The 20,107-nt window shown below is 43.2% G+C and overlaps 1 protein-coding gene across 1 annotated transcript in view; it reads right to left on the bottom strand.

The window, feature by feature from the left end:
* Window positions 1–20,107, bottom strand: part of AGBL1 (AGBL carboxypeptidase 1) — a 689,944-nt gene that overhangs the window by 516,704 nt on the left and 153,133 nt on the right. Inside the window, exons 12-16 of the mRNA XM_040642611.1 lie at window positions 19,645–19,728; window positions 19,326–19,412; window positions 16,539–16,687; window positions 14,978–15,065; window positions 6,382–6,526 (exon numbers count right to left, since the gene is read on the bottom strand). Coding sequence (XP_040498545.1) covers window positions 6,382–6,526; window positions 14,978–15,065; window positions 16,539–16,687; window positions 19,326–19,412; window positions 19,645–19,728 — 553 coding nt within the window. The remainder of the gene's footprint in view (window positions 1–6,381; window positions 6,527–14,977; window positions 15,066–16,538; window positions 16,688–19,325; window positions 19,413–19,644; window positions 19,729–20,107) is intronic.

Genomic DNA, 20,107 nt, shown 5'->3' with positions numbered 1-20,107 from the left:
GTGGGAAATTCACAGCCAAAGCACTGGGAACATGGTGAGTTAAAGAAAAGGAAAACATTTTCATGGCCCCAGAACTTTTCAGATTCTTCAATTCACCAATATGCACCATGAACCTAGAAGAAAAACTAGCCTACAGTGCTTCATGAATTTATACGACCATTAAACTCTTTTTCTTTAAAGATCTCAGGATACTGGAATGCTATAGAACGTACTTTGGAAAATGCAGTCTTGGCTGAACTGTTTCCATGAGAATTTTTTTTTTTTTTTTTTTTTCCATCGAAGTTAATCACTTGACATTTCATTATGGCTACAAGGGTCCTTATGGGATTGGTGGGGTCGGGTTGGGGGGGCAGCTTTCTCAACAGAAGTACTGGTCATCATTCTGCGATGTCATAAGGTTACATACACACAGGCCAGAGCTCTTTGGTGTCTGATGCCAAATCTAAAAAATAATAATAAAATCTAGATTTTATAAATCATATAGAGGAAGCAGGTTTGGAAGCAGTTTGCCTACGACAGAAGTCATCAAACACAATTAAGTATGAGAGAAAAAAGTAAACAAAACAAAAAACCCAAAAAACACGCACACACATCATTGTGAACACTGCCCTTCAAAACAGCATCACCTTACAGATGGTAGCTACACTTGTGGTGAGCACAGCATGACACACAGAAATGTCCCATCACTATGTCACACACCTGAAACTAACGTAACATCGTGCATCAACTCTACTCAAATAAACCAGAACAACACTATCACCTCAGCGTGCCCCCTAGCAGCAAATGTGGGAGGAAGCAAGGTTTCAAAGTTTTCTTCTCCTATGAATTCTGTTACATTTTCGATTATTATTTTTTATGATTAATAATAACACAACTCAACAAATGCCTATTTTCTTTTAGCTGAAATTCATTTTCTTTTTTTTAAGATTTTATTTATTTATTTGACAGAGAGAGAGCAGAAGCAGGATGAGTGGGAGAGGGAGAAGCAGGCTCCCCACTGAGCAGGGAGTCTGATGCAGGACTCGATCCCAGGACCCCGGGATCACGACCTAAGCTGAAGGCAGATGTTTAAATGACTGAGCCACCCAGGTTTGGAGGTGAATGCTCCTTCTCGGGTCCAGCAAGGCCATGTGTCATTGGACTTTGCTGAGATCAGTGATGAGAGGAGCAGGACTTCTAAATGCACGTTCCAACAACCAAATATAATCACAGCCCTGCAGAAGTCACAGGGGTGGGATTCTTTACAAAAATGGCAAAGAGTTCAAGGCAATGATGGGAGCCCCAGAGAGACTTTCTTAGAAGCAAATCCTACCTCTCCATGAAAGATGCCAGGCTGATAAGGTAGGCTGCAGCCTCCTGGGCACCTCTCCACAGAAGCCTTCTGCCCCCTTCTCCTCTATCAGCTACTCCCTTAAAACTTCCAGAAAAGATTGCACTTGACCTCCGCAGGTTACCCCACCGATGGCTATTGATAAAGTGAGAAGCACCCACACTCAAAATCATTCATTTGTCATTGTTAGCCCCTAAACTGCTATACTCTGTGTCCCCTTAACTCGGAAGAAGGCTCACCCCTAAGGAGAAGGCTGATTTTATTTGAATACAGATTAGTCCTCAGCTGTCACTTAAATACACTCGTTGGAGACTGGAAGGCGTCTCATCACAAGACAAGAACAAATGACACTTATAAGCTAAATAGAAGCCATAAAGCGTGCTGCCAGCAGGTCCTAATGGGCTCTCTCAGACCGCCCCCAACTGCCAGCACCACTCTCGCTACATTAAATGGACTTTCTTTAAGAAGGAAGAGAAAAGATTCATCTCCAGGTGTCTGCTCATAGATTTGCTGATTAGAAAGAAACGATGATGTTAATATCCTTTTTCCATTAAAAATAGATGAAGTTACATCACTGATGATTTGGAAATGTGAGTTAAAAAATTATTTTAATCAACTACCCTAAGACAGTCATCAGTAGCCTTTGTATTTATTTCTTTGTGGTCCTTCATTTGGATTTTTTACAGAATTTTAATTTTATTTTAAGTTATGGAATGGGTATCTTCCCATCAGCCTGATGGAGAAAATGATCACACATCGTTATAAAAAAGAGAATAAATGCTCTGCTGCCTACCATCTAATATCGCTCACTACACACACACACTTGGCCAACACTTTCCATGTAGCAAGTCATTTACCCTTCATAACAACCCACGTGGTAATTGCTTTGGTATGGTGAGCCCTTCTAAAAGATTGTGCGAATGACATTCTAATTTTCTCTTTTCTTTCCTTCTCCCACTCTCTTTCTCTTTCCCTACACTAAACTCCATTTCATCTCTAAAGACCATGGTGGGAGTACCTGCCGCCATATGTATATATATCTCCTGAAAATTCCTGCTCAAACTTTCAGAGCTTTAAAGCTCTGCCAACATATGGAATCTACTCATGATCACTTTTCTAATCTCTTGCCAACTTGTACAGTTATAAGTTCCCAGGGAGATCCTCCTTCTTTGCCCTCTAAAATGTCCATCGGAAACTCTCTCGGGGCCCCATTTTCAGCCAATACTACCGGCTACCTTGGGACAATCCACATCGTACTCCAAATGCTTTAATGAGCATTGCTAATACTTGAACATCAATGCAATTATTGACAGCTTGATATGGATGATTAAAATAGAATTCCATTTGCTTGCTCCATAATTATAATAATATTATATTTCTTTCTTTTTGCTTTATTTTAAAACTATAATTTGGACAATTATCTAACAGAGTTCCTGGCAAGCATCTGGAAGATATCAATCTGATAGAACCAAATGCTAATTCTCTTATTATAAGAGAATAATAAAATTTTTTAAGTTGCAAAATTGTATTCATGGTGAAAAACATCCAATACACATGTCCTCCACTATAAAAATGTCTGTAATTATTAAACGTAATCCAAATTAGAGGAGATTTACAAATTGTGAATTCCACATAGAAATGTATTTTCCACCCCTCAGCATCACCCCCAAGTAACATGCAGTTAATTCTGCCCTTGGGGTATCATTCACATTTAATTTATCACTGATCTGTTGGAAGAAAACCTGTTTCTCCTTAGGACATGTCCAAAAATAAAAATGAGTAGTGTGCACTATGGAATGTACTCATTGTGTACAGGATGGGAGGAAGAGATTTTTAAGAGAAGTTTTAGAGTCAATTATAGTCTTAAACCTGGAGAGAATAAAGACCATGCATTACTGGAAATGTAAAACCCAAAACTGACTATATACCATTTTTCACTTTCAAGTAACAAATGTCTTTCATACTCTGTTCTGCTCATTAAGGAGAAACAAAAACATATCCCTTTTCCTTTGTTCCTTTTTCATTAACACTCCTCAAACTTCCCCAATGGGAAGAGATTCCCAGTCAACAGGCTAAGGAACAAGCCAGTACGCATCAATTCACAAGATCTCTCTCTCTCCCTCTCATGGAGACCAAGGAACTGGGAAGGGAGGGGGCTCCTCTTTTCTTGTGTTTTTGTCCCCCTTCAAGACAAAATTGTCCCCCCACCGACTCTACTGGGTTCCCAAGCTATTTGTTGATTGTAAATTTCAGGCCCTGTGGTCTGACAAGAGCACAAAAGGTAAGTGGATCCCAGAGACATAAAATGTGATGGACAGGAGCTCCTACAACTGGAGCCCAATTTACAGGCACCAAGATGTGTGGTTGTACAACTCTGACGGTGGGTTCAAGTCATCAGCCCATGGTGTTTATCCAGAACACTGAGTGCCACAGATGCACCTCAGCTGGATACTGTTGCTCCCCAAACATGGTCCCATTCTTTTCTAAAAAAAATTTTATTTAAATTCAATTTAGTTAACACACAGCATATTATTAGTATCAAGGGTAGAGTTTAGTGATTCATCAGTTGCATGTAACACCCAGTTCTCCTTCCATCAAGGGCCCTCCTTAGTGCCCATCTCCCAGTTACCCCATCCCCCCGACCCATCTCCGCTCCAGCCACCCTCAGTGTTTCCTCGAGTTAAGTCTATACAATGGAATAACACTCGGCCATCAAAAAGAATGCAATCTTGCCATGTGTAACGATGTAGATGGAGCTAGAGGGTATTAGGCTGAGCGAAATAAGTCAGTCAGAGGAAGACAAATATCATATGATTTCACTGATATGTGAAATTTAAGAAACAAAACAGATGAGCATAGGGGAAGGAAAGGAAAAAGAAAGTAAGATAAAAACAGAGAGGGAGCCAAACACGGTCCCATTCGTACCCTGAGATGGTCTGATGGGTCCTTGCAAGGTGCCTGCAGGTTGATTCAAAGTCTGAAACTTTTTCAGCCAGGGCTTCACTGCACCTGGCTTCTTACTTTAAGTTCTAGTCTTTGAAACAGCTTGCAGGCACCTCACAAGAACCCATCAGAGCATCTTGGGATAAGAATGGGACTGTGTTCAGGGAACAACACAATCTGCTGAGCCACATCCGTGGCACTCCGTGTTACAGATAAAAACCAGGGGCTGATGACTTGAATCCAACTATGAGACATTATACAATCACATAACTTAATACTACATGTACCAATAAAAGTAGACTAGCCTTATAGTAGCTACTGTCCATCAGAGCAGGCAAGGACACTGATCTGATCCCAGACCAGAACTTCTTCTGAATTTCTTCCACACTTTTCTATGGAAAAGTAGAAAGGGAACAGGAATAGCCATCAAAGACTGGTGCTCCGTTCCCTGCTTGGCCACTAGCTAGATGCAGAGGCATCTAGGCCTCGATGTGTGCATCTGTAAACAATAAGGGTGAATCAGACAATTTCCCAAACCCCTTTAAGCTCTAAAGTTTTATACTAACTGCCACTGAGAATCACATCAGTGTCTAAGATCCAACAAGGGAAAAGAAGAGGGTCCTGGACCCCTGGATCCTCCCTTCAACAGAAAAGGCAAAACACACACACGCAAAAAGGAGTCCCCTTCCCCAGTCGACTTTCTACACCCGGCGCTTCTCAGGCAAGACAATAAAAGCAGCTGTTGAAGGGGATCATGAATCTTGCCTGCTCTACGTCCCTAGAGGCGAAAAGCATGTTTTATAATGAACATAGCTTGTTACGGCATAGCTCGTGACACACATTTGTTGGATTAACTTCTTGAGATCTCTAAGTGTGATATACAAATAATACTAGTTGTGTATCTTCTGCAATCTGGAAAACAGTAAAAAAAAAAAACCTCTCTCTTTAGGCAAGACAACATATGGGAAGCGGGGCAGATGCCTTCCTAAAGCAGTTAGCCAAGTGGTTTCAGAGATGCCTTCTCGATGGAGAAAAACTTCCATTTATACCTGAACATTCCTTTTGAAGGCAAGGGATGTTCTTGGTTATTATTTTTTCCCAATCCTTATCATGGACTTACAATGAAAATGCTCATCCTTCAGGCTGAGAGAGACACTCACACATACAGTACATAGGATTATAAAAATGCTAATAACATTTTGCATTAACACAGAGGACGAGACTGCTTTAGAGAAGAACCTTCTAGCTCATTAATCCTCGGGATAGCCATGAAATAGCTGGGGGAGGGGGGATAGTTTTCCAACTTTTCCAAATGACAGGAAACGGCACTATTTCAGCAGTTTGCTCAGATCCGTCCAGTAAGGATTTTGCAGGGCCTGACCGAACACAGGAATACTAACTTCAGGTTTGGACTGACTGACTCCACGCCCCCCCCCCCATAGCCAGACTGAGGCCCTTGTTTACAGGGACTCGGTGTTGACTTCTTCCATGCCTCTCACACACCCTGGATCCTTCTAGCACCTTCCGCCCGAGGCCATGGGAACCACTGCCGAGAAAAGCTGAAGTGGCTCCTTGCTCAGGGGCTCAGGTGGTTTTCTCTAGCTTCTTCTCTACCCCCTTACTCTCTGCTTCACTCCTCTCAGTGGGGCTATGGGCTTCAAATCTGCCTCTCGGCTGACCCTATGGTTTTTACCATTTCTCTTTCTTTCTTTTTTTTTTTTTTAGAAACTGTCTTTCTTTTTTTTTTCTAATCTAGAGTGAGATGATCTAGTTGAAATGGGGGTTCGTATTTTAAACTTGAGGGCTTCTTAAACACAGAGCCCCTATGACATGGCCCCACCTCCTCCTACACTCGTCCTGCCAATGCAGAGCCTTGCCTGACACTTGGGTCCTCAAAACATCCCTGTCATGACCCCAGCCTCCTGCTCTGCCCACAGAAGAAGCTGGCACCCACAGAAAGCCACCAAATCAGTGACAGCAAAGCCTGGCTCCCTTAGGAAGGCAATAACAATCCCCCACCAGGATGTCAGGGTCTCCTGAATGTTTCCAGGGAAACCCCAAAGAGCCCCTTCAGCCCAGTTAGGGTGATGCTGTCAAGAGGATGTTACCAGGAGGGCTGTGTAAGTGTAGGGATAGTGGTAGGCCAGGTAGCAGGCATCCTCATTGTGCGGGAAGGTGACCACAAAGGTGAGGGTATAAAAACACTTCTCAGATGTTCCTCCCGTGACGGCTGCACTCTGGCGATAATGATTTCTAAAAGAGAAAGGAGAAGGGAGAATGAGGGAGAGGTCCCAGATGCTATAAACCTGCTAGGTTATATACTGGCAAAATGTTCCTCACTCGAAACTCTATGGGGTGAAATTTAGAAAACAGGGAAACTGCCAGGTCATGAGCCAAACCAGCAACATCTGGGCAGGTCCATCTGTCTCCTTTTTTTTGTTTTGTTTTTGAGGGACTGGGAGAGCACACACAAGTGGGGGGAGGGGCAGAGGGAGAGGGGTAAAGAGAGAATCTCAAGCAGGCTCCACACTCAGCGTGGAGCCTGACACAGGGCTCGATCCCACAACCCTGAGGTCAAGACCTAAGCCAAAATCAAGAGTCAGACTTAACCGACTGAGCCACTAAGGAACCCCAGGTCTATCCGTCTCCTAATTGTGGCGTACATGCCACGAGCCCTTCCTTGCTGTGTCTGAAAACGAAGCCTACAGAGTCACTGAGCTAGAAAACAGGTGAATCGTTTTGCATATCCCAAGATGCAATCACAGACATACCCTTTAATACCCAAATGTGAGACTCCCCAGCCCCCGCCTTTCCCTAGACCCCATAGAGTTCAGCTCTTCCTTTCCCTTCCACCTGCCAAGTGGTTTTGTTAGTAATCATTACTACTACGTACTAAGTTCCAACTCGACACTTAACACACGTCACCTTATGTTATCATTGCAACAACCACCATGTGCATAAAGAAACAAAAGCTTAGGAAAATTAATCTGTCAAAGGTTGCAAGGCTAGAACCTGGTCGGGATGGGACTCGAACCCAGATCCGTCTGTCTGCGAAGCTTTTGTTCATTGCACTATACAATACTTGCCTCCCAAAGGAATACATTTGTCACCCCAAATGTGGCTCAGCTTCTTATAGCTTCAGAGTGCACATTTTCCTTTGTCAAAGATGAAGAACCAATTTTGATACTTCAGAGAACAGTATCAAAGTAAATTGCACCCAGAAGTACATTCCAAGCAATATTTTCCCCACACGCTGCCAGTTATGCCCGCGCCTTGCCTGTCGATGGGGAGGCAGCTGTGCAGGCTTTCCTGAGAAATGTTATCATCAAGACTGCATTATGATGCAAAATACGCCCGGACACCAAAAGATGTAATTCCACCTTTGAACATTTACAATGTTGCCTTACTTGTCCATGGTGCTTTGGGGTTTTATTGGGGAAAAGGGTGGAGAGAGGGAAGAAATAGCAGGTAATGAATCTCTGTTGTTGCAAAACATAAAAAAAAAAAAAAAAAAAAAAAAAAAAAAAACCCACAGATTACTCTTTTCTGCCTTTTTGCTACCTACATGCCACCCCCCAACTGAAGCAAAAGCCAAACAAACAAACAAAAAAATCAGGCAAGCAATAAAGGAAGAAAGAGAAAACAGACTGTCTTATTTCTTGTGGTTTTGTGGGTTTTCAGTATTAATAAAACCCGGAATGGCAGTCCCACAAACTACAGCCTAACACATTTCTCCTGCCTCGGCTTCTGCCAACACAGCACCCTGGGAACCTGGTCATTCTAGGGAGAGAAGGCTACCCCCTAACAATGTAAGCCCCAAGTGTTTCTCTCCGTCACTTTTTAGATCTGTGACTAGGGCCCGATTTCCTTTGTGACTCCCGCACTAGAAACTTCTAAAAGGCATCTTCACCCATGGTGCCATCTGGATCTTGATACCTAATTGGGTCTCCTTCCTCCATATTTCCCCGATGTTCTGTACTTCCTTCAGAGCTAAGGCTCTGGTTATTAGAAAGTATGTCAAGAAGCAGATGGTAGCTCAGAAAGCATGCAAGCCACATATGCTCTGCGTTTTATTTCCTTTCCGATTTCACTCATAAAAGGCTCCCCTGCAAACGCTCATCAGCTGACACCTACTTGAACAACAGGTACGGGTCAATTACACCTCTCCACACTGACGGCCCAAGAGACATGAAATGAGCCAGTCAAGATGGTCAAGATGTTGACCGCCAATCAAAATGTGGAAGAGCACTTCACCTGTAAGCATACATGCGTGAGCACACACCCCATATATGCACATTCATGAAGGTAGAGGCAGGTGGAAACGTAACACCTAGAGCCTCTCCGTCCCCAACTTCTTCACCCACAGAGGGGACACAGAGCCTGCATCTTTCCTCAGGTATAAACGATTTCTCTGACAGCCAGGGCGGTGGTCTCCTCTGACATGAGCCACGCTTCCTGGTCCACTTTCCACCATACTTGTCACTACGCTGAAGTCACATCACAGGGACATTCACCGTAAGCAAATTCAGCCTTACCCCAGCAGCCATCAGAGTGAGCAAGGAGGAGAAAGCAAGAATGTGGAATCCCCATCCCTAGGCTCTTTCCACCATTCAAATCAAACCCGGACTCCAGGGAGGGAACAGCGACAGAGAAATGGAAAGAGAAATAAAATAAAAGGATTCTTAGTTTTTGAACTTCTGTGGACCTACGGTTCTAGTGATTTAAGGGAAGTGTAAGGAATTCAAACGGCAGTTTTGGTTGTATGAAATCCACCTTCCCACAGCCCCCCCCCACCCACACACACTATATAACTTGATGGGCGAGAATCCTGTGGACAAGACTAAAAGCTCCTCACTGGGACGCTTGGGTGGCTCAGTTGCTTAAGCATCTGCCTTCGTCTCAGGTCATGATCCCGGGGTCCTGGAATTGAGTCCCACATCGGGCTCCCTGCTCCCTGGGGAGTCTGCTTCTCCCTCTCCCCCAGCTCATACTCGCTCTTTCTTTCTCTCTCGCAAAAATAAATAAAATATCTTTTAAATAAATAAATACTGCTCATTGGTAAGCCAGCCCTCCCCAGGATGGTTGCGGACTGCTGGGATTTAAAAATGGGTATCGCCTCTGGGGCGCCTGGGTGGCACAGCGGTTAAGCGTCTGCCTTCGGCTCAGGGCGTGATCCCAGCGTTATGGGATCAAGCCCACATCGGGCTCCTCCGCTATGAGCCTGCTTCTTCCTCTCCCACTCCCCCTGCTTGTGTTCCCTCTCTCGCTGGCTGTCTCTCTCTCTGTCAAATAAAATAAAATAAAATAAAATCTTTAAAAAAATAAAAAATTAAAAAATTAAAAAAATTAAAAAATAAAAATGGGTATCGCCTCATTTACGATGAGGTTCTGCTAAAGGAGATTCCATGACAACCCTAGTCTGGGATCAAAACTCCAGCTGAGCCTAAAGCAAATGTCAGGCTTCCCCACTGGAGTCTCCCGGGGGCCATGCATGGGGAGCAGGAAAATCCAGATGACTCTACCAACAGCAAAAAGTCTCCTCTTTGGGGACCTCAACGCTTTCCCAAGATCACCTTTCTCACAGTGAACTGTTCGATAAATCTCTAAAGTGAAACCTTTGGCTTGCAACAATTCGCCTTGTCCACAATAAAGTTATATTCTAACAAGCTATTATTTCCCCAATTATGATGTGAACATGCTGAGGGATGTTTGCAAAGCAGTAATATTCATCCTTTATATCTGAAGTGGTTCCCATGTTCTTCCTTCATACGAAAACCCTTTCCTTCTACCTCATTCAGACAACTCCTTCTGCCTTCAAGCCTCAATCCAAGAGTTCCCTCTTCCAGGAAGCTTTCCCTGATATCTGCTCTTTCACAGAGTTCTTACCACACTCTGTCTCTCCCTCACTGGTAACCTTTATGACAGGGATTATGCTTATTCATTTGTGTATCTTCATGCTTGGCACATGAGCTGGACTTAGCAGCTGTTCAGTTAAAGTTTGTAGAATAAATGGACTCCAGGGGTAGTAATTAAAACACCTGAAGTATTCCACCTCTAATCCTACTGGCGTCTTTTTAAGGTTAAGTATACCTGTACACATTCTACAGATGGGGAAATTGAGGATCACGGACGTGAAACGTCTCAAGCAACTCCACACAGAAAGCATGGCAAGCCCAATCCAACCCCACGAGTGGGCTGACTCCAAAACCAAGATCTCTTTTATTATATCACCTGTCTCTTGGAAATGACTAAGAAGACTAGTAGTCTTTTGGCCCAATTCAGCCAGTAAGAATGTGAAGTTTTGGTCTTCATAAATCAGGGCTGCTTATAAACTTAAAAGTCTAAAGTAACAGAAGGAATATAACATAAAACGGGTGAGAGCTCATGAAAATGAAACATTTCACTGATTCTTTATGTCACTGGTGCCACTAAGAGTTTCTACTATTTACGGATGATCGCTGACGTTCACTGAACATCTACTATGCATCAGACACTGTGCTCAACTTTCCACCTGTTTTTCCTCATTTCATTATCCACTATTGGCTCCATTTTACAGATGAGGAATCGGAGGTTGAGGATGGAATAATCCGCCCACAGTCACACCACTGATGATAAGTGGTGGGAGTTTGATTCCAAGAACTTTTTCTCCTTGATCTGCTCTTCGAGATGGAGAAGGAGCCTGGTGAAAATCAAGGGCATTCTCAGATTTGCTGGATCCTACATAGGTCATGTTGGGTCAAAGATACCCAGGGTCGGGCAGAGCCAGCTCTTCCAGTTAAAAGACTCCCTCTTTCGCTTTTCCATTCCCTGAACCATTTGTCTCAGGACCAATCTACACTTTTATAATCATAAAGCCTTCAATAAAGCAAGGAGCAAAGTACACAAATGCACAGTTATGAACTCAATCTATTTCCATTTGCACTTAAAAATATGCTGGGAAGTCATTTTTTTTCCTGTGGGTGCATGAAATAAGCGAATACCAAGATAGAGAGTGGAGTAGATAATCTTATAATGACCCGGCTCTGTTTAACAAGGGCGCATCATTTCACTTAACAGGGTCTAATAAGGCAGAGCAGCCACGCCACTGGGCTTCCCCGTGTCTGCAGCGTTACTAATATTCCATACAACGCCAAATCTCCCTCCTGAGATCCCTCGGAAGGATGCATGATGGCAGAGCTCGTGTATGACATTCATCTTCATGAGTGAGCTGTTCCATCTCCTCTCACGAGCGGAGATAAATGTCAGAAGAGATCAGACGTTGTGTATTACACGGCCACTCTGAGCGCGCGGCTTCCCTCCCTCTGCCCTTCAGCACCAAAATTACTTTAGACCGGAGCCGGGAAAGGACTCGGAAAGGTGCGAAGCTGTGTATGTTGCAGGGAGAAGCAGGCCACGGGGAAGTCAATAAAGCAGCAACTGAAAGTATCCTTGCTTACTTTTATGAGAGGCATGGAAAAAGGAGTGTGCTCAATTATGTCCTCCCCTCCCGAGGATCCCTTTCACTTTCTGGCTTACTGGTCTGCAAGGTGGGTGGGAGAGGGGGATGGGACGGAGGAGGAGAGGGCATTCCAGGGGGAAGGGCGAGATGGTCAATTGTGCACAGGAGAAAATATTAGAAATTTTCCTCAAATGTGGTATGATCTAGGTACTAAGAAAGAAATTCAGTTGTCTTAAGCTTTAATATGGGGATTGACACTGCTGTCCTTATGCCGTCCAAGGCAACCTGATGCGATGCCGAATTATAAAGCAAACTACAGGAGAGCAATCTTAGCCATTCTTGTCTGTCGTGTTCCAGAACTGAATACGAACAACGCATTGCATTCTACATTTCTGATTTTCATGTGTCAGGAAGCCGAGTATCGACTGCTGTATGGGAAGAGCTCCACACCTCCCTTATTCTTTTGCTTTTAACTTCTGGCAAGGTAGTTAAGTTTGCAGAAGCCTACCTAAGTGGATTGACAGATTATATTTCCTAAATTAAACTAAACCTCACAATATAGACGGTTAGTTGTTGTTGTTATTTTGCTTAGAAGCCATAGAATTGAGGGTAACATTAAATTTCAAGCACTAAAGACCCCCCAAAAATGGAAGAATGGACAGGGCCTATCTTCCCTACTTTTCCCACTAGCTCTTTCTCAAAGATTCTGACAAATTAGATCTGGCTAATTAGATCTGGCAAATTAACCAAAATCTTTCAAAATTATGCAAAAGGCTACTGATAACTGTATTTTTCATGGGAACCCCTAAGGGTACAGTATGTCCTGAGTTATCAAGAGAATAAAGATATAACCGGGTACATATTTACAATTACTATTTGTTCCATCTTTTTCTCAGCATTTATAATTTTAACTCTTTGCATGTTTTCTAATGTACACAACATATTAGTATAATAATGCATATGTAACTGATTAAAATAATTTATGAACAAATCTATATTAAAAGAACACACATGACTATATCTTACCAAAACAGGCAGGAGACCACTTTCTAACTGATGACAATCAGACCCATGAAGCTGTCAGCTCACATCCTTAACTGATCACCACTGTTGTCTCTTTTCGAAGGAAATGAAAATCCCATTCCTCCGAGTGTCTTTTTCTCGTGTGCCCTTCCGTATATGTACTCAGGCACAATGAGCACCCTGGCCCCTCCTTCAGAACATGGCACTAAATCTGGGAACTTAACAGCACACTAGAAATAGAACTTCTGAGTTTCTGATGATATGCTGGAGACAGAGAAATAAGCAGGTGAAGTTCTCTCAAATTAATACACCAGAGAGAATAAAGGCAAGCGTGAAGCAAACACATCTTCTAGAGCAAATCAACTCAAAGACTGTGATGGGTAAAGAGGGAGAAATATGTTCTACAATCTAAGGCATTCTACAGTAGGGAGAGGTGTTCTGAGCTGTGGTTGAATAGAGATACACACATCTAAACTGTTGTTAAATCACGTTATTAGAAATATGTTAACATAGTGTGATGAATAATTGTAAAACAAACTACATTACAGTGTAGCAATCTTATCCACTCATCTCTGCTGTATTCATGACTGCAATATGAAAAATGAATTACATTACACATTCATGGTTTTCATGTTACCCCTCTGTTGCTCTTTAATCACATAACAATTGTCTTTTTAATGAATCTAACAGCTATTAACATTAACTTGGGCTCTCCTTTGTTTTTGGATGTGGGGCTTCTTTCTTCCTTCTCTTTTTTTGGCAGATGCTTAGTTCCTGCAAGTCTGCTCCTTACTCCCCACCTCCCAGAGGGACAGCCTCCAGGGACAGTTCTACTCAGCTGGGAGACAATACTGAATGTTGTATTTGTCCAGTCTCTTACAAGTTACAGAGCCAAGCAGGCAGAAAGCTGGATCTTTCACATTTATTAGGGTTACTATTTTCACAGGACACACCAAGGTTCAAAATTTAGGCTTTTGCTGTTTTTCCCTGAAGTTGTTGGCTTCTACCACTTTGAGATGGTTTTTAGTCTCAACCTCTTTGGAACATGAAAAGATCCTGAGAGTTTCTAGATATGGAGGTCAGAGAGAAATTGCCATATAAGGGAATGGAAAACCAACAAAATCGTAATATTTTGCTATTGTTCTAAAGAATATAATGAAAATACCACCAAGGTCCATATCCAAATACATCAAGGACTGAAGACTGCCAACTCTTTTATTACAAACTGTAAGTCAGCCCAGCTCTGTGTTTTGTAGACAGCACTTATCTCTATGGTGATTTTTGCCTTTGTGTCTGATAGATAGGAAAGGTTAGGAATGATGTTGCTCTATGAGTGTTCCTGTCCTCAGTCTCAAAAGCCAAAAGGCATAAGAGTATATATTCTCTTTCTTTTTGATATCAATAACAATCCTAAACGCTAGAACATCTGATAATACTTTTCTTAGGGCCCTCTTGCAATATCAGAAAGAGATACAACTTGCTTTATCCAATAAAACAAATGGCAGCCTATCAGTTTTTATAAGAAACTAGCAATGAGCTAATAATGAATTACATATTTCCTGCCTGTCCTAACAGTTCCTGTCCTTTTTCTTTCTTATGAATCTGTATTTTATTTTCCATCAAAAGAAAATGCACAAATGAGCAATTTGTGGGTTGGGAATCCATTTCTTTTATCAAAAGATACGGATAATTTAGATTTCATTTACAACTTTACAGACTAAATTGATGAAAATGCCTGCCGATCAAGGGTTGAAGATGAACTGTGGAAATGCTCCCTCTTTTTTTTTTTTTTCCCAAAAAATCATCTTGCTATGGAGGAACAGTTACTTAAGTGTACCTGTCCATATTCACTCCCATCCGCTTTGGAAAACTGAAGCACAGGATGAGTAAGAATAGGCCAGAACATCTCGGATTTTTTGTTCACTGAGATACATGGAAAGAGGTAAAGAACGGAGGCTTGATGAACTAATCACAGGTTACGTCTGTACAGGTTCTAACATCCAACAACAAGGTCTAAGGGTTTTAATGTGTTGAAGTGAGGACAGGTGACTTCTCTGAAAATCAAAAGATTTCTTGGGTTCTACTGTGGGTGCCATTTAACATGCTTGTGCTTCTGAAGGGCAGGGCGTTCGCCATTGGGACGTGGATAGATGGCTGAGGTTTCTCAGATCCATACAGAAGAGCAGGAAATTGAGAAAGAATACAAGAGCAGAGAAAAGGAAGCTAGCAGCATCCTAACTTACTTGTAATAACAGATTTCGTAGCCCATCCGTATCCAGGTGGGTCTGCCAAGAAGTGCCTCCTTCACAGAATACAGAGTTGGCTGCATCCCTGCAAGAACAAAGGCAGGATTAATCACTGGGGAGGGGTGCCTGGGTGGCTCAGTCAGTTAAGTGTCGGGACTCTTGATTTCGACTCAGGTCATATCATCAGGATCATGAGATCGAGGGTCAGGATCCAAGCTCAGCGTGGAGCCTGCTTAAGATCTTGCACACCAGACCTCCTTCAAGTCCTGTAACCTTGCAAGGTGTTATTATTCCCACTCTATAGAGGGGGAAAAAAGGAAGATTCTAAGAATATGGTGATTTTTTTTTCAAGATCATCTACCCATGTGTGGTGGGCTGAATCATGGCCCTCCAAGATATCCAGGTCCTAATCCCTGGAACCTGTGAATGGTGCCTTATATGGTGAAAGTGATTTCATAGATGTAATTAAATTAAGGATTTGGAGATGGGGAGATTATCCTGGTGGGCCCTAAATGCAATCACTTATGTCCTTTTAGGAGGGAGGCAGAGAGCAGTTTGTGCAGGAGAAGCAATGTGACTGAGGCAGAGGGAGATTGCGAGGTGCTACGCTGCCAGCTTTGAAGATGGAGGAAGAGGCCATGAGCCAAGGGATGCAAGGAACATAGCTCTAAACACTGGGGAAAAAATACCAAACAAAATCCCCTAGATGCTCCAGTGGGCACCTTCCAGCACCTTCACTGTAGCCCGTGAAACTGATTTTTGACCTGTAGATTCTAGAATTGTAAGAGTAAATGTGTCTTGTTTTAAGCCACCAAGTTTGTGACAAATTGTTCCAACAGCCACACAGAACAAATACAAGAGTCAGGGTTCATATTTTTTCTTTTACACCAGCAAGAATCTATTTAGTCAGTACAGAATAGAGGCAGCTCCCTGTGCTCAGACCTAGAGATATGGGCACATATATTCCTTACTCAAAGCTACTCAATAAATTAGTGTATGATCCAACAACAACATGCAGAATTTTCCATTCCTGGAAATGTTCAAAGTAAATGTGGGCTTCCAGTCACTCTGTCCCTTGAATTTGTCCTCCAACATGGCAATAAGTGTTCCGGAGACTTTGAACTTTCCCCATATTTCCTGAAAGTGTAAGTCAGCATCGTCCAATTGGACCATGCTGTTTTCCCTTCTGGGACAAATAGGTCAATATATTTGCTGCTGTGGGATTTAGGCGATGAAGAGAAGGAATAAATGAGAGGTTCTCATGGGCCTCCGACAGTTCAAGGTGGGGCGAGGCCATCAGGAAGTAATGGAATGGCAGGCATGACTTCCAGCTTGCCTTCCATGGTGGCAGTCTTCCATAGTCTGCCCACCATCTTGCCCCATGTGGCGACCAAGACATTCATCTCAACTTCAAACACTTTGCAAACCCAAACAGGACTTCCAGTAATAAGCCAACCCATCACAGAGGGGCATCATTCCTGGTGTTAGCCAGAAGATCTAGCATCTAGAACTTCTAGAAGATCTAGAAGATCTTGGGTGTCAGCCCAAGAGCTCATACCGTAATTAAACTGGCTGTTGGGCTTCTCACAGTTGATGATGTTGAAGCGGTAAGGGACGCCAGCTCTCATGCCGCTCACCTGGAAGTAGAACCACTGCTGGTGCTGGCTGCTATTCACATCAGCGTTGACCAGCAAGTCGTACTCCCGCCTGCAAAGTCAGAAGCAAGATTGGAGGGCTATGGGTCTTCAAAGGACCGTCCAACACTGAGAAGCTACACACCTCGGGTTCCAGAGGACGGATCTAAGACCCGGGATCTCAGCAGGCTGGTAAGTTACAGTGACTGTGCTCATCTCACAAAATTGGACACATGGACTACAGAAATGTGGGGAGAGGGGAACAGGTTCTTGGTATTAGGAGAATCAGTTACACAACCACAGCGCATCTTTTTATTAAACTGGGATGAATCTTCTCTCTGGCAGGAAAAATGTAAGTGTGCTGTATCCCAGAGAAAATTCAATCACATCTGGTTGTGTAGCTCATTACTATTTGATGCTGCACATTACTTTGGGGCTCAGCCTCCTCATACGGAAAATGGAAATAGTGCCTACTTGCGGTGCTGTTTGTAAAGATTAAGTGGTATCATATAGATAAACCCCCAGCAAAGCAACAAACATGAATTAGGCCGGCAATACAGGAGTTGTGTGTTCATTTTGTCCCTTTTTCATTGATTTAACTTACATGCAGTAGAGTGCACAAATTTTTAAGTGCACAACTCAGTGAATTTAAAAAAATTCATCTGGACACTTCTGGCAATTACCCAGATCAAGACATAGGACATTTCCAGTGCCGTAGGAAACTCCTGTGGGTCCCCTCTCCACTACTATCTGCAAAACTAACCAATTTTTTGAGCTGTAGCAACAAAATTAACAATGCAATTTTGACTTCAACATTATTATCAATATATTATATTTTCAAAAATATGATTGCTCCATCCCCTTGGCATGTTCTTTGAGCTGCTCCCCTAGGAAGGGTGATGTTTTTGCCCTGATCTGTTCACACTCTGCCACTACGGACCCCTGAGAAGCAGTACAATGAGATTTCTGGAAGCGGGGAGAGGCTTTGCAGAAGGCATATCAGAGCAGAGCAGAGCTACCTGATAGAGACCCACTGCTCGCACTGTCACTCTAAGCATCTCACTTGAACCATCGAGACCAACGTACAATGAACAAAGAAGCATAATCTCCCGAGTGACGCCCATTAGGACAAATCCAGAAAGACTACAGCCCTCAAATGGTCTCCTCTCCAAAAACTGATCATCAAAACTCCTTGCCTATACCTGTAGGTTTGTTTTCTGTCTTCGGATTCCATTACCCCGACCATAACTAATTGGTTTAGGATTCTAGACTCTGGCCAAAGCTAGATATATGGAGAGAGAGAGACCAGAGCAAGGCCAGCAGTGCAGACGCATCATGGACTGACCACTGCCCCCCCAGGAGACTCCTGATTAGGTTTTCTCTCCCATATCCCTTAAACATGATATAAAGAGAAACGGAATAATAAAAGCAGGAGCCATCGCAAGACGTAAGAACTGAGCTGGCAACAGAAAGAGAAGAAGGCTGAGAAGGAATGTTAACAGAACTGCCGTTCTCTTCTTCAGCCCACGTAGCTCAACTTGTATTTGTTTTATATGTCAGGCTTCCTTGAAATATTTTATGTATAAAACAAACAAATGGAAAAGGATCACGTCTCACCTGCCCCCTGCCAAAAAAAAAGAAAAATTCCAAAAATGACTCCTCAGATAGATACAAAACAGGCCAGTCTATCTGAAGTCCTGAGCTCTGGCTGTGGTGTATATACATCCCTGAAGACGTGCTCACGTGGACTGAGTGTGCCAGACACTACTCTTAAGAGCGTGATGTGTTTTTAGCTACATCTCGGAAAAAAGTCCCTATGATGTAGGTGCCATCGCTGTCCCCATTTTCTGGGTGAGGAAAAAAAGGCATGGAGTAGAGTCAGGTAATCATTCTAAGTGTCCTGGTGGGAAAGGGGTGAGGTGGCCCGGCATTCTGATTCCAGAGTCTGTGACCCCCACATACCGTTAACTGTTCTGGACTGCCGCCTTCGGGAGTTCAGCTACAGAAGACGGGTGACAAATTCTGATTTTTGGCATATGACAAATAGAGTCCACACTGGTATCAAGGGAAGAATGATAACATAGCCGTCTCTTCTGCACTGAAAATTTTTGTTTTGTGTCCTCTCCCCCTTTTTAGCTTGTACAGCCCTAGACTTTTCTTGCCTGTGAAATATTTTTCTAGTAACAAGAGCTCATTGAGACATTCTGCCAGAGGCATGGCACTATGCATGTCCTTGAACAGAGAGTAACACACTTCTCCATGGGGAGCCTAGTGTTCTTGCCACTTACAGATACACAGCTGTGGGAGCAACAGATGTGAAAAGTTACTGGACCAGGGGACCCCACGTACCCTGCTGTGTCAATGGAACCAGCCCCAGCACCAGCGTTAAGTACAAACATCCCAGCCAAAGGACTCCTGCACCCAAGGAGGGAGCCATTATATGGAATACAGGTGTATTCATAACCTTCACCTCTAGTTGCACCTTGCTGTGACATCAGCTAGTGAGCCCCCTAGTGGTGTGCCCGTAAATGTTTAGCAATGGACTCTGAGAGGAAAACCACGTGTAGTGTCTGCCAGTTCTTGGGGCAACTCCAGCCATGGCTGACTTCAAATGACCAATGTGAGACCGCTGTACCGAGAAGAGGGAGGAGAGAGGCACAACCCGCTCCCTTAAGCTGTCAGGAGCTACCTTTGTGGGTTTCCTTACTTACTCACGCACTTGGATGGCTTTGCGAAGATTTCCGGACTCAAACTTGGAGAAGAACCGCAAGCAGTCGGAAGCGGTGTCTTGCAAAGGCCTGTAATGAAATAGGAAACACGTGAACACATGCGTTACTGCTATTCTTGGGCATAGCCTGACATTTCTTAGAGATAAGCTTTTTCTTACAGATTCTTCAACATGACTTCTCATCGTGTTTCGGGGAGAAGGGATGGATTACTAACATAAAACACACTTATTTTCATGTCGTTAAGAGGATATTCCACACTCCGCCCCCATCTTCCACATTCCAGATACTCAAGACCACCTACCAAGGCTCATCTAAACTGAAGACGACTTTATTTATAACATCACTTGGCTGGATGAGCCTCCGGACATCCTCAAATATCTTGATCCTGCAAAGGAAAATTGGAAACATTTTCAGGGTTGGTTCTCACTCCTCACCCCATACATCCTACAGTCATCTGGGAAGGGCCTTGGGAATCATCAGAGAATTATGAAAGAAAAAAATTAATAATGCCCCCAACCTGGGGCTAAAAGAGTGGAAAAAGCACTGCCTCTCCTTCCTTTTTTTTCTTTATCAAAAAAGGAAACTACACTGAGCAGCAGGAATGTAGGATACACTGATGCCGGGTTTTAGTTGGAGGATTCTTGACCTGAAGGGGAATTTTTTCAAGAGCATTTGGACTAATGGGCTCCAAAGGTTTTTGGTTGTGAGAGTAAGAGGGTCCTTTGCATAGAGACAATTTTTGAGGGAGACTTTAGGATTTTTTT

The sequence above is a fragment of the Ursus maritimus genome, unplaced genomic scaffold (genome assembly GCF_017311325.1).
Source record: "Ursus maritimus isolate PB19 unplaced genomic scaffold, ASM1731132v1 scaffold_27, whole genome shotgun sequence".
Lineage (NCBI taxonomy): Eukaryota > Metazoa > Chordata > Mammalia > Carnivora > Ursidae > Ursus > Ursus maritimus.
This window is presented reverse-complemented; position numbering and strand designations above follow the sequence as displayed.